Source organism: Solenopsis invicta, chromosome 6 (genome assembly GCF_016802725.1).
Source record: "Solenopsis invicta isolate M01_SB chromosome 6, UNIL_Sinv_3.0, whole genome shotgun sequence".
Lineage (NCBI taxonomy): Eukaryota > Metazoa > Arthropoda > Insecta > Hymenoptera > Formicidae > Solenopsis > Solenopsis invicta.
This window is the reverse complement of record NC_052669.1, coordinates 17542508-17556287: the sequence shown is the minus strand read 5'-3', so window position 1 is coordinate 17556287 and position 13780 is coordinate 17542508. Positions and strand designations below refer to the sequence as shown.

The 13780-nt window shown below is 31.6% G+C and overlaps 2 protein-coding genes across 2 annotated transcripts; one reads left to right on the top strand and one right to left on the bottom strand.

Annotated features, from left to right (window-relative positions):
- Nucleotides 1–3965: 3965 nt before the first annotated feature.
- Nucleotides 3966–7598, bottom strand: LOC105200452 (spermatogenesis-defective protein 39 homolog). Its single transcript, XM_011168012.3, has 9 exons — nucleotides 7344–7598; nucleotides 6759–6903; nucleotides 6468–6673; nucleotides 6231–6367; nucleotides 6138–6165; nucleotides 5928–6072; nucleotides 4979–5223; nucleotides 4252–4428; nucleotides 3966–4157 (listed from the first exon to the last, which is right to left on the bottom strand). Exons 1-9 carry the CDS (start codon nucleotides 7413–7415, stop codon nucleotides 4032–4034), a joined length of 1281 nt encoding a protein of 426 aa, XP_011166314.1. The 5' UTR covers nucleotides 7416–7598; the 3' UTR covers nucleotides 3966–4031.
- Nucleotides 7599–9218: 1620 nt separating this feature from the next.
- On the top strand, nucleotides 9219–11780 carry LOC120358111 (protein ANTAGONIST OF LIKE HETEROCHROMATIN PROTEIN 1-like). The gene is given in 4 exon segments (XM_039450833.1): nucleotides 9219–9433; nucleotides 11038–11305; nucleotides 11392–11629; nucleotides 11632–11780. Coding segments are annotated over 4 exon segments (795 nt in total). The 5' UTR covers nucleotides 9219–9293.
- Nucleotides 11781–13780: the final 2000 nt, after the last annotated feature.

Below are 13780 nucleotides of genomic sequence, written 5' to 3'. Positions count from 1 at the left end.
AGACTGTAAAATTTGCAATTGCGCGAAGTGAACATTATTAACGTGCATAAAACAGAATTAACAATTAACGGTCAATTAACGAAATTACAACTGCCGCGAGACGCAGTTACGACGACGATTGACGATAGGCAAAAGCTGGCCAATCAGCTTCCAGGAGACGGAAGAAGAAAGACAGATGGAGAAAATCGAGAATCATCCTTGGTAATTAGCAGGTAAAATTACATGGCGACCGTGAAAGAACGAGTAAATATAAATTTTATTGGGGTGACACTCTTTTGGACACAGCACGATTGGACACCAACCAATCATCTTGACTTATCTAACCAAACCAACGGAAAAACTCTAGGCATCGGCCGCTGTGAGTGGTGGTGTCCAATCGTGCGGTGTCCAATCGTGCGCACCCCATTTTATTGTTAACCAGACTTTTATCCGGTTACAGCACTCAGTGCGCATTAAGGGTGTCGTCACATGGGGCGTAACTTGCGTAAGCGTAACTTGCGCCGACCAATGATATCGTTTTACTGGAACATTAGCTTCCGCTTAGTTACTTTACGCTTTTTACGTTATTATCGTTATGTCAAATCCAATTTCCTGCGTAAGAAACGCTGTGTACATGTAGTAATACATGTATTGGTAACACATGTATTACTTAAATAAGCAGAACAAAATTGAAAGATGGATAATGAAATTAGGGTAAATTAAGAAACAGTTTTATATTAAATTTATTATTTATAATAACTATTCTGTAATAACATTCTGTCATATCCAAACTTCTTGCGATATATTGATACAAAATTTTAAGGTTATAGTTGTACATTAATAGATATGTCCGTATTGCTTGAATTTCTTGCATGTGTAATGCTTTTTTTCTTAAATGCCTAACATATATTCATTTTGTTTAAAATATATAAATTTTTGAAAATTACAAGGAACAGGAATATATGCCCGAACAGGTTAGATTCGCTCATAGATGATTCACACATACTAGTGTGCAGAGTATCAGTTCCACATGAGGCGTATTTTCCGAGACGCGTAAATTACAAAAACCAATCGTAAATTTGTTTAGCATTTCTGTTAGAGAGTACAAGAGAAACCCTAATCAGCAATTGGTTGCATTAGATACGCATTTCTGGAAAATCCCCAAAATACGCTTTATGTGAAAGAAGGCTTTTAAATGACGTTACATATTTTAGTAATAGCGTTTTTCATTGGGAAAACTAGTGCGCACTGAGTGTGCACTCGCCGCTTGCAATTGGACGTTTCGGTTCGCGCGATGACGGTGCCAACGGAAACGCCCAATTACCTGCAGCAAGTGCACATTCAGTGCGCACTAGTTTTCTTAATGAAAAACGCTATAAGTTACTAGAATACGTAAATTACGCTACGCAAGTTGCACCCCATGTGACGGCACCCTAAAGGGCCTTGCACATGGAATGCATAACGTAACATAAGCAGAGCATAAGACCGATGGACCAATGAGCATCCAGCATAAAGTCGCCATATTGATTTACATAAGATTCCCATTGGTCCAGAGGCTTTGTGCTACGCTTATGCTCTGTTATGCATTTCATGTGCGAGGCCCTTAAGTGGCACGAGATATTCCGTTTGTTTTCTGTTCCTGAACTCTCTGAATTAGTGTGCACTTAAGGCTCCTGACTCTTCAGCCGAGAACTCCGCGTTGACGGTAGCGACATTTCGTCGCGGACAAAATTAGAACTAATACACGTGAAACGTGACAGATTGACGATGAAATGTTATCGTGCATGTCATTTTGTTATTATGTGTTTCCTTGTAAAAACATGACTTGTCTCGTATTTACCAAATTCGTAAAAATGGACCGCGAGTAAAGTTTCTTTGAATTTTATACATAAAAGTACATTTTTCACTCCTTTTAATAGCTATCCATGTGTTTTCCTGTCTGATAGACGTCACTTTACGTGCTTTTTACGACTATTTACAGACTGCTAGGCGAAAAAAGGATAGTCGTGACCGATATTTAGAAGTGTTTTAAAGCCATCTGATTAGTCTGTTTTATCCAAATTGGCATTATTTAGAAATGGCACGTCGGACAAAATTATGTGCCCATGTGTTTTCCTGTTTCAATTGCTTCACTTTACATGCTTTTTACAACTATTTACTGATTGTTAGGCGGAAAAAGGATAGTCGTGACCGATATTTAGAAGTGTTTTAAAGTCATCTGCTTAGTTTGTTTTATCCAAATTGGCTTTATTTACAAATGGCATGTCGGACAAAATTACGTGTCATTTCACGCAATTTCTCGCTTCTGACGTCACGACTTCAATATGGCCGCGGCAAGTACTCAGGAGCCTTAAAATGAAATAGATATATATTTGAAAGTTAGTGAAAGCAAGAAGGAACGTTCCAGTGCAGTCTAGTGCAGGAATAGAAAACAAGCCTTAGGCTCAATGCACACAGGACGCGTCAACGTGTTTTTGTCCGACATGCCATTTGTAAATAAAGCCAATTTGGATAAAACAAACTAAGCAGATGACTTTAAAACACTTCTAAATATCGGTCACGACTATCCTTTTTCCGCCTAACAATCAGTAAATACTTGTAAAAAGCATGTAAAGTGAAGCAATTGAAACAGGAAAACACATGGGCACATAATTTTGTCCGACGTGTCATTTCTAAATAATGCCAATTTGGATAAAACAGACTAATCAGATGGCTTTAAAACACTTCTAAATATCGGTCACGACTATCCTTTTTTCGCCTAGCAGTCAGTAAATAGTCGTAAAAAGCACGTAAAGTGACGTCTATTCAGGCTGCGTTCCGATATACACTGCAAGTACTGAAAATCTATAGTTCACGTTACGTATACTATAGATTTTCAGTAGTAGCAGTGAATTTCGGAACGCAGCCTCAGACAGGAAAACACATGGATAGCTATTAAAAGGAGTGAAAAATGTACTTTTATGTATAAAATTCAAAGAAACTTTACTCGCGGTCCATTTTTACGAATTTGGTAAATACGAGACAAGTCATGTTTTTACAATGAAACACATAATAACAAAATGACATGCACGATGCACGATAACATTTCGTCAATCTGTCACGTTTCACGTGTATTAGTTCTAATTTTGTCCGCGACGAAATGTCGCTACCGTCAACGCGGAGTTCTCGGCTGAGGAGTCAGGAGCCTTAAGGCGATGCTGGAGATACCGACTGAACACGATTATATTTAATTTCACTAAACTTTTTATGGAATTCATAGAATTATAAATCCTTTTCCAGGATTAAAGTATTGACAAAAATACAATACGCTGGCACCAATTTGACACGAAAAACAGAAAAAAGTTACTAAACTATGTGTTTCTGTAGTAGTCTCGTGACAATATGTGCTGCGTATAAAAGTTTTAGACGTTGTATGTACATAATAACCATCCAGCGTATTGTGAATTACACGTAAGATTGTTAGTGTGCTTTCAAAACAATCCTAAAAGCTTTAGAATAAAACATACTTTCAATTAAAAATGTCGTGTTTATGTGTGCGTGCAGAATCAGTGTGAGAATTGGTGAAGAGTGAGACTGAGTGAGACAGAGCACTAGTTTAGTTCCTCGATGTTGCATTAGAGGCGCTAAAATCAAAAGAACAAGGAAAGATGAGTGCGTTTGACAAAGAGCGCTAGCCTATTCCCCTTACTCTTTGCCTCACGCGCGACCCACAGTTCGTAGAAGAAAAATCTGAAGTACCGACGTCGAGTGAGTTTCACCGTCAGTCCAGCATCGCCTTAAATTGTTAATTATGTCACAATTAAACTTCCATGAGATCATATCAGTCTTTAATAGTATCTCATACTTATATCGGTGCTAGATATTAATTGTTAAAGTTGACGATGTTTAAGAAATCTGTTATATCAATCAAACATAGCGATAAAAGCATTTACCAAATTTTTCTCCATTTTTAAAAAAACATTTTATAAGGTATGTGATTTTAAGCATTATGATTAAATTCTTCTTTATATTTAAATATATATCATTTTTTTACATTTGCGAACACAATTAACTTAACTCTTCCATTTTATATGTGGTAAACGCAAAGCGCTCTCAGCATAAAAATATTCTTCGGATTGAGGCTGCAATTTCGCTTTGTAATCCAGCAACACTGCACGATCCCCTTGTTGTACAAATATCTAGAAATATATAAATATATATGTATAACTCTACATTATTATCATTATTTATTAACCATATAATCTCATTGTTATAAAAATGTCTGTTACGTACGTCGATTACTATTGTATGGCAAGATAGTTTTTTTGCCAATTCTAAGCGCTTCTCCAGATTATCGATAAATTTCAGATACTTCTCGAGAACGGCATGTGGCGCGTTGTATTTATACAATACTTTCAAAATGTCTTCTGTGTACAAATGCGTTTGTAATTTCGTATTACCAAGTATTCCCTAAAACATAAAATTTGATGGAAAATGGACCAAAATAGATCATCTGGTAAACATCTTTCAGAATTTTTCTTAAAATTTTTCACGTAATTTCTCAAAATTTCCATGTAAATTTTAGAATTTTTCTCAATTTCTATATTTTATAACTTTTTAAATAATTCAATTTTTTAAATATAAATTGGAATACTTTTCAGAAGGGCTAAATCCCATATTCATAATCTTTCCTTAAAAAATGAGGATTTTTTTTGTTCTTGTCTGTCTTTGTTTTACGGTGAAACGTGTTACGTGAGATAAAGACAGACAGAAATAAAGGAATCCTCGTTTCTCAAGGAAGGACTATAAATACGAACATAAAGACTTTTAAAATTCCTTGTATCTGATTTCTATGATATATATTCTAAGATTCTTCTCTCAGTTTACAATTTCCGAGAAAAACTCATCTGAACAAGTTAGAGTAGAAATTTTTAAAAATCTTTGTAGATGTAAAAGTTCTTAAAAATATAAGATAGTATGAAAATTTTTTCATCAAAACTCGCAAGATAATACACATTACCTTTGTTAAGAGTAAACGATCAATGTCGTCCCATCCACCACAGGAGGCTTTAATTTGTAGAGCAACCTTCTGATGTAACCCATGAGAGATATCATGGTCTTGAGAAAACGTCATGGGTGATATCGTGACAAAATCGTTCGGTGTATTGCAATGGTGTTTGTATGCATAACGCAGAGATTCCAAAATGGAAGAATTCAATGGAAGCTCCTCATCATTCTTTTTCTGCTTGATTGCCATTTGCCATTCTAACAATTTACAATATTAATATACAAATGAGTAAATAAACATTAATTACAGCTGAAGCTAAAGCTTGATGCCTAATATTATTTTACACGTTTTAAGATGTAAATCTTAAATACAGTTTTAGTTTTCATAATCTGGGCACAATTGGTTTTGAAACGATTAACAATTATAAATTAAAGCTAGAAATAATACCACAAATTAAATCGATCGTCAATAATGATGCTACAAGCATCTTAAAACTATGAAATAAAAAATTTATTGTAAATATTACAGAATATAATAATATCAGGCACCCAGATCCAGTCGACCATAGTTGGCGCTTCTTTATTTATTACTATGTGATCATACTTGAATGGTTTAGTTTAAATAAATAATTTTTGTGCAAACTAACGTCGTCAATTATCCAGAAAAATAAAATTGAAAGTAAAAGTACTCGGTTTTTCCAAAAAATTTTTACTAAAAAATACAATTGCGACAATAACAATAGACTTATTGATAAATTATTTACTTCAATTTTTAAATACAATAGAGAAATTTTTTAAATCATTGATACAATAAAAGTAACAGTATCTTAAAGAAAAAACCAGCAAATGAAAAGATGTGATAAAGAAAAACCTGGAATAAATAATTTTTTTCCCAAAATATCCAAAAATTGTTTCCAACTAGGAACACACTAATAACAGTAAAAGAGAGATTATGACCATACCCAACAATTTAATATAAGATTCCAAAAATGTATTTTCTTTGCAATCAGGCAGCATAGCGAAATGTGCCTTACGACAGTTTTCAAGTTTTTGCAGTAGCCTATTTGGATCTTTTGTGTTTTTTACAATAATATGCAGATTCTTCATCTGTAATCAGTTATAGCAAAAGAAATTTGCAACTTAACTCACGTAACACCAGCAATAACACTTACAGCAGCGGTCGAGGAGTGGCCCAGCATACTGCAAGATATCAAGTATAAGAGAAATGCTAAAAATGATTAATTGTATATTATAAAATTACGTACGTCAAAATATCAGTTATTTCACTTGTCTGCAGTCTTATAAACAGATAATGTATATACACGTTTACCGCATCTGGCCTCTCTATTAATAGCCTTTGTACCAAGGATCGTTTTAAAGTTTTCACAAGGAATAAAATTATCTACAACATTAATCTAACATTAGCAATGTCCATAATTTTTAGTAGATGGACAACATAGCGAAATTGTTATATTAGCTATATAAATACTTAAAGTTCATACTATCAAAATAGCATTTCCATCTCCATTTGAGATAGCAGTATCTAACAAAGTAGTTTTGCTAGCGAGAGATTTGTATTGTTCTAATGAATATGGCTGGCTAAGTAATATTTGTCGCAAGGTAATATCTGGCTGAGTAACTGCTATTTCGGAATGTTTAGTCTCTATTTTTGAACGACTTTTTTCAAAGTTATTATCCGCATCTAAAACTGCAAGATGTTTGACAAAATTTTACATTAGAAATTTTGTCATTAATCCAAAATTACAAGATTTATATCTATATTCTTGACATACTGCGTTTATACGTCTTTTCAGATATAATCGATAGCAAAGGCTTTGTGGTTTGAAGATCATCGGTAAATTGAAAACTACTTTCAAAACTCGATGTATTGAAAATTCCAGTCCACAATTTCTCAGTGTCATTCTTCAACTGATCCGCCTGTAATTTCAATCTTAAAAATTTGCCATCTATTGTAATAGAATTTGTTATTTCCAAGTGAGTTTTCACTTAAAATGTGTCAAATCATTAATTTTTTGGTAAATGTTAAGAATATCCCCACCACCTCCGATTTTGACGAAATTAGGCTCATTTGACGCGTTTTCACTCAAAATGAACGAATCTGGCAGAAAAGTGTCGCTCTGCTCCGCGAACCGAGATATCAAGCGTTAAAGTTGGTTCTTCTTAACATTTACCTTTTGGGATATTCTAAGATTTTTCGTTCTACAAGTTTTATTGTATAAAATCTGAACAAGTTCAGCTTTTTTTTCAGAAATTTTCATAAATTTAAACATAAAATAAAAAATTTTTTAAAAATTGAGATATTATAAGAATGTTTTTCACTGGGAATATTTTACAGCACGGTTCGTAACAATCATAACCTCGCTCTCGAAACAGAATGATCGTTTCTCGGTGCTATTCCAAAAATCATCCTCGTCTTCCACGGCATTCATCTCACAAATTTCACAATGTCTACTTAACTACCAGAATTACATTCACTAATCTAGCTCTTTAGGTGAAAAATACAATGAGATAAAGTATTCTCCTGACGTTTCTCATAAAACGCTAATAAAATGCGCGGTGAATAATCCACAGTACATATGCCATGAGAAATAAAAGCTCTGTACTTAACATAGAAAACAAAAAGCAAGACACTGCCATCTAGTAGTGAAGTGAGAAAATAGACAGTAGAAGGGGGTCTTCAGGGCACGTATTACGCATTTGTTCAGAATTGATTCCGATCGGAATTATTCCGTTTCTCACTAAATTTCTATTGTGTTTTCTAGGGAAAACGGAATAATTCCAATCGGAATTGATTCCAAACAAATGCATAATACGTGCCCAGTAGTGGGATTCTGTAAGGGTGCCGTCACATGGGGCGTAACTTGCGTAAGCGTAACTTGCGCCGACCAATGATATCGTTTTACTGGAACATCAGTTCCAGTTTCGCCTAGTTATTTTACGTTTTTTACGTTATTATCGTTACGTCGAATCCAATTTCCTGCGTAAGAAACGCTGTGTACAGTCGTGTTCATTATAGTTGCGACACTTTTTCTTAGATGCGTCTCTGAACACGCAACTATAACAAGAGCTGAGAACATGATTGGTTCTTACTTGTGGATCCAACCAATTACGTTCGCCGCTCGATGAGCAGGGCTACATTCCAAAAACCATCGAAGAAAAAGTGTCGCAACTATAATGAACACGATTCTACATGTAGTAATATATGTATTGGTAACACATGTATTACTTAAATAAGCAGGACAAAATTGAAAGATGAATAATGAAATTAGGGTAAATTAAGAAACAGTTTTATATCAAATTTATTATTTATAATAGCTATTCTGTAATAACATTCTGTCATATCCAACCTTCTTGCGATATATTGATACAAAATTTTAAGGTTATAGTTGTACACCCATGGAATTTGATTCTGTCCATGGGGAAATTTTTCAAACTAAAAAGTCGCTATCTTTCTACATACTTACAGTTTATGATTAACGTAATGACCAATAAGCTCTAGACGTTACATTAATCATAAACTGCGAGTATGTAGAAAGTGGTGACTTCTCAGTTTGGAAAATTTCCCCATGGACAGAATCAAATTCCGTGGGTGTACACCTAAGGACTTTGATTCTGTCTATGGGGAAATTTTCCAAACTGAGAAGTCACCACTTTCTACATAGGCTGTGTTCCGTTTTTACTGGCAGTACTGAAAATTTATAGTTCACGTCACATATACTATACATTTTCAGTACTGGCAGTTAATATCGGAACATAGCCATACTCGCAGTTCATGATTAATGAAACGACTAAAGCTTATTGGTTGTTACGTTAATCATGAACTGTAAGTATGTAGAAAGATAGCGACTTTTTAGTTTGAAAAATTTCTCCATGGACAGAATCAAAGTCCTTCGGTGTACATTAATAGATATGTCCGTGTTGCTTGAATTTTTTGCATGTAAAATGTTTTCTTTTTCTTAAATGCCTAACATATATTTATTTTGTTTTAAATACATAAATTTTTGAAAATTACAAGTAACAGGAATGTATGCCCGCACAGGTTAGATTCGCACATAGATGATTCACACATACTAGTGTGCAGAGTATCAGTTCCACATGAAGCGTACTTTCCGAGACGCGTAAATTACAAAAACCAATCGTAAATTTGTTTAGCATTTCAACCCGTAAAATAATAGGATTTTAATGCTTCTGTCTGTATAAATAAAAACATTAAAATCTTATTAATAAACTTTACCAGTTCCACCATTTTCCGATAAGCATCACATACATTTATTTTTCAAATTAATTTCTTTTTGTTTATCATCAGAATGAAACGAAGTACATTTAACTTGATATTAAATTTAATAAAACCTTCATTATTAAGAACAAAGAGTGGACGTAAAAGTATATCTGCAGAAAAACAATTTTTTATTGCAATTTGGAAAATGGCTACACCAGATTCGTATCGGTACGTCATTAAAATATTTATACTTGTCTGTTAATTTGTAAATACAATTTAATTGTAAACATACCCAGATAGCACACAATATATATGATAAATATTAATAAACGTTTATCATAAATATTTTTTATAAATATTATAAAAATATTTTATAAATATTTTATATATATGACAGAAAAGATTATAAAAATCTTTATCTAAAATATTGTTAAAATATTTATTAAATATTTTCCAAAATATTTATGATAAATAAAGAATAAATATTTACAAAAATATTTATGTAAATATTTATAATAAATACAAATAAAATAATTAGTGGTATCGTTGAGTTTCTTATTCTTTTTTATACTATTTTGATGTACTATTGGTTCTTTTTTACTGTCTTAGTTTACACCAAGCACTTGATACTATTATAGTAATTTTCTATTAAATTATCTTAATTTCGGCAATAAATTAAAAAAATAGTATACTAAACTGGTACAATATGAATCGAGATTATTAAATATATGTATCATGTATACACGCATCGTCGAAAGTAAGATTTAATAGAAAGAATTTAATAGAAAGTTACGAGTTATAGTACGTATCAAGTGCTCGGTGTAAGCTAGGCCACTATCGTAAGTTCCTGGTCTGTTCTTTTCAACTGCATTTGAAGTGAAACAGAAAAGAACATACCAACAGCGTCACGTGAACGCCCATTTGTGGCCGACCGGCGACCGGCGACTGAGCAGCTACTTCCTGTTTCTGTTGAGCTGTGTTGAGCCACGTTGAGCGAGCCATGCTGAGGTGTGTCTATATCTATAGAATAGATCTGAAAGCCCTTGAGACCCTTAAGTAAATTGAGTATAATCCATTAGTAATCCTTGAGGAGGTTTAGTACATTAAATAGGCGGTGTATACCGGGTATATATATTCTTCAAAAAAATAAATTTAAGAGAGTTGTGGCGCCTGAACTTTGTCTGCCGGCGGTTTTTATTGATATCTACGCACGAATTAAGTCCCAGAACATGTGGAAGGAACCTTTGAATACCTTTTCTCGCTAACGTCTAACTGAGAATGATAAAAATTGTCTATGTCTATTAATATTGTAATTATTAAATAATAAATAAAATTAAAATTAATTCATAATTTTTAATTGGATTCTACTATTCCCAATCAGCAGACAATGTTTTTTTAAATATTTAAAATACACAACAATAAATATTTAAAAAATATTGTTTGCTGATGCGATTTTTAATACTAAAAAATTTTATATAAATTTAATAAAAAAAGTAAAATTTTACAAATCTTTATCATAATAATTAATAAACATTTTCAAAATATTTACCATAATATTTATCATAATAATTAATAAACATTTTTAAAATATTTATCATAATATTTATCATAATAAGTAATAAACGTGTTCAAAACATTTACCATAATATTTATCATAAATATTTTTGAAACGTTTATGATAAATATTTATGATCAGTCCAATCTACGTAAAAACATTTATTAAATGTTTATGATAAATTTTTATAAAATATTAAAATAAATATTATAAATATTTAGTAAATGTTTTATAAATATTTTGTGCTATTTGGGTAATGTCCTTTAATAATTTATAGATCAATTTGTGAAAAATTCAATGTGGGTAAAGCTACAGCGTTACGCGCTGTAAGAAGAGTATCTAAAGCAATTGCCAAATTATCTCCTCTTTTTATTACATGGCCAGAAGGTAACAGAGTAGAAGATGTTATGAAGGGATTTTTTACAACAAGTGCTTTTCCTAAAGTGTTAGGTGCCATAGATGGCACACATATAAATATAACTGCTCCACATATCAGTCCCGAAACGTATATCAATAGAAAAGGGCATCATAGTATACAATTACAAGTAATTTACGTTAATTTAATACTTTTTATGAAATAATAGTTATACAGTTATATAATTAATTATAATTAAGTTTTTGTTACTGACAGGCTATTTGTGATCATGAGCGACGATTTATTTATTGTTATGCCGGAAATGTTGGTTCTGTCCATGATCAACGAGTATTTCGTTTGTCTGAAGTCTATAATTATTTGGAAGATCCTGAAAAGTTTCCTAATAATAATCACTTAGTAGGTGATGCAGCATATACTCTTCATGAATGCTTATTAACACCATATCGCGATAATGGACATCTCACAAATAGACAAAAAAATTATAATTCTTGCCATCTGCTCGAATGGTTATTGAACGGACATTTGGCTTATTAAAAGGAAGATTTAGAAGCTTGTTATCAATTCTAGATATGGAACAAATTGATTTAATTCCTGAATTTATTATTGCCTGTTGCGTTTTACATAACATCCCACATAGCACGTAATATTTCTGTGATATCACAGAATCATTGCAATATCACAGAAATATTATATATTACTGTGAAATATCACAGAAATATTACTGTGATATTACACAGTGATAATGACATTAAAATATTCCACTGATATCACAGAAATATCACAGAAATATTATTGTGATATTACACAGTGATAATAACATTAAAATATTCCAATGATATTATTGCAATATATTGTTGCAATATTTAATTTCAAAGAACAAGGTAATGTCAAATGACGTTTTTATTATGTCTTATTAATGCAACGTCAGTATCTCTTTGATTAATTTCGATATTTTTAGTATTCTTAATATTCTTGGTAATTTCGGTATTCTATAGAAGAAATCAACTTACAAATAAAATAATTATGTCTTTACCCATTCGTGGAATAAAAGTAAATGTTAAGAAAAAAAATTAATTAACTTTATTATTAGTTTAGATATTTACTTAGTTTATTCCTTAAACTGTATATATGTATAAACTATAATGTACGCTCTTCTATGTAATCTATCAATTTAATTATTGCTTTACAACTCGATCAATACTGATTTTATTAAAAAATTACAAAAAAACCTTTGTATTTGTCTTATTGCCATTTATAATTTTTACAGGAGCACAAAATTGATTTTAATTTTTAAAAATTTTTATCATGAGGAATTTAAAAAAAAATGTTTACAAAAAGTTTTGTTAATACACATTTATTATTCACTTGGCAATAAATATTTCAAAGTATATTTAGAAGTTTTTAAAAAAATATACATTTTTACGTCATTTAATATTTACTGATCGGTACATTATTTTGTGAAATAGTTTATTCATTAATATTGATTAGACTATTATACACCACAGTAAAAGGTTTTCCAAGTTAATTAAAATATTAAATTTCCAACAAATTTTTCTTTAGATTTTACTTTTTTTTCAACTTTATTAAAAAATATGATTATATATATTCTATCATTAATTAGGTATTTTACAATGTTCATTAATTATATGTATGTATATAATGTTGCGGCTCGGTCACCGACCGTCACAACATACGACGAAAGCGAGCGCGTGCACAGCCGTTATGCGGTCCCGCCGTGTGTATAAGACTCCACGCAAACAAGTGAGTGCTGGCACCACCGCTAGGTGGCCGCGCCGCTGGAGACCTTCTCGTGAGTCAAGTGCAGCCACAGGTGTTATATCTAGACGCCACTGCGGCCGACCGGGCCGGCTCACCACGACTCACTAGCTCAGACTTCAGTGAGATTTTAAAGAAAATTGTTGCTTGTTGTAATTTGGAAACGAATACTTGTTCTAATTTTTTTCCCAATGTAACGTCCCCTGAAAAAAAAGTTGATAAACTTGTTTCAATAAACTGATTACTGATTAGTAACTGATTATATTTTGTCAGTTACTGATCAGTAATCAGTTTAATGAACCAAGTTTATCAATTTTTTTTAAGGGGTACGTGTGGAACGCTGTTCCATATAAAATTTTATATTTTTACATGTAAATAATATTTTTTATTGTTATTTAATCTTGAACATAAACTAAAATTATAATTCAAATTGAATCTTTTTTAACAAAAATGAAAAAGGATACAAGAGATTCTTTTTTGTAAATTAAACATTTATTACGTTTACATTATTGTATTCTGTTTTAATAAATATAATTATTTTTTTTATGTTTAATATATATTACATGTAACAATATGAAAATAATATTAAGAATAAAAATAAAATAAATTGAAATAATTTATTTATTTAATTTCTTGCAAAATTATTTAAATATCACATAAACATCACAGAAATATTGTGAAATATCACAGTAATATTACTATGAAATATCACAGTAATATTACTGTGATGCGTTTTCGCGGACATTTTGATATTACTGTGATATCACAGTAATATTTCGTGATATTTCTGCAATATTTCATTTGTAATATTGCAATGTAAAAGTGATATTGCTATGATATCACTGCAATATTACGTGCTATGTGGGAT

Coding starts and splice junctions, on each gene's coding strand:
- LOC105200452 (XM_011168012.3), bottom strand. CDS start 7,415: ATGAATGCCGTGGAAGACGAGGATGATTTTTGGAATAGCACCGAGAAA. Junction 6,368..6,467: donor ATGGAAATGCTATTTTGATA/GTATGAACTTTA, acceptor TTAATGTTGTAG/ATAATTTTATTCCTTGTGAA. Junction 4,158..4,251: donor GCCATACAATAGTAATCGAC/GTACGTAACAGA, acceptor ATATATTTCTAG/ATATTTGTACAACAAGGGGA.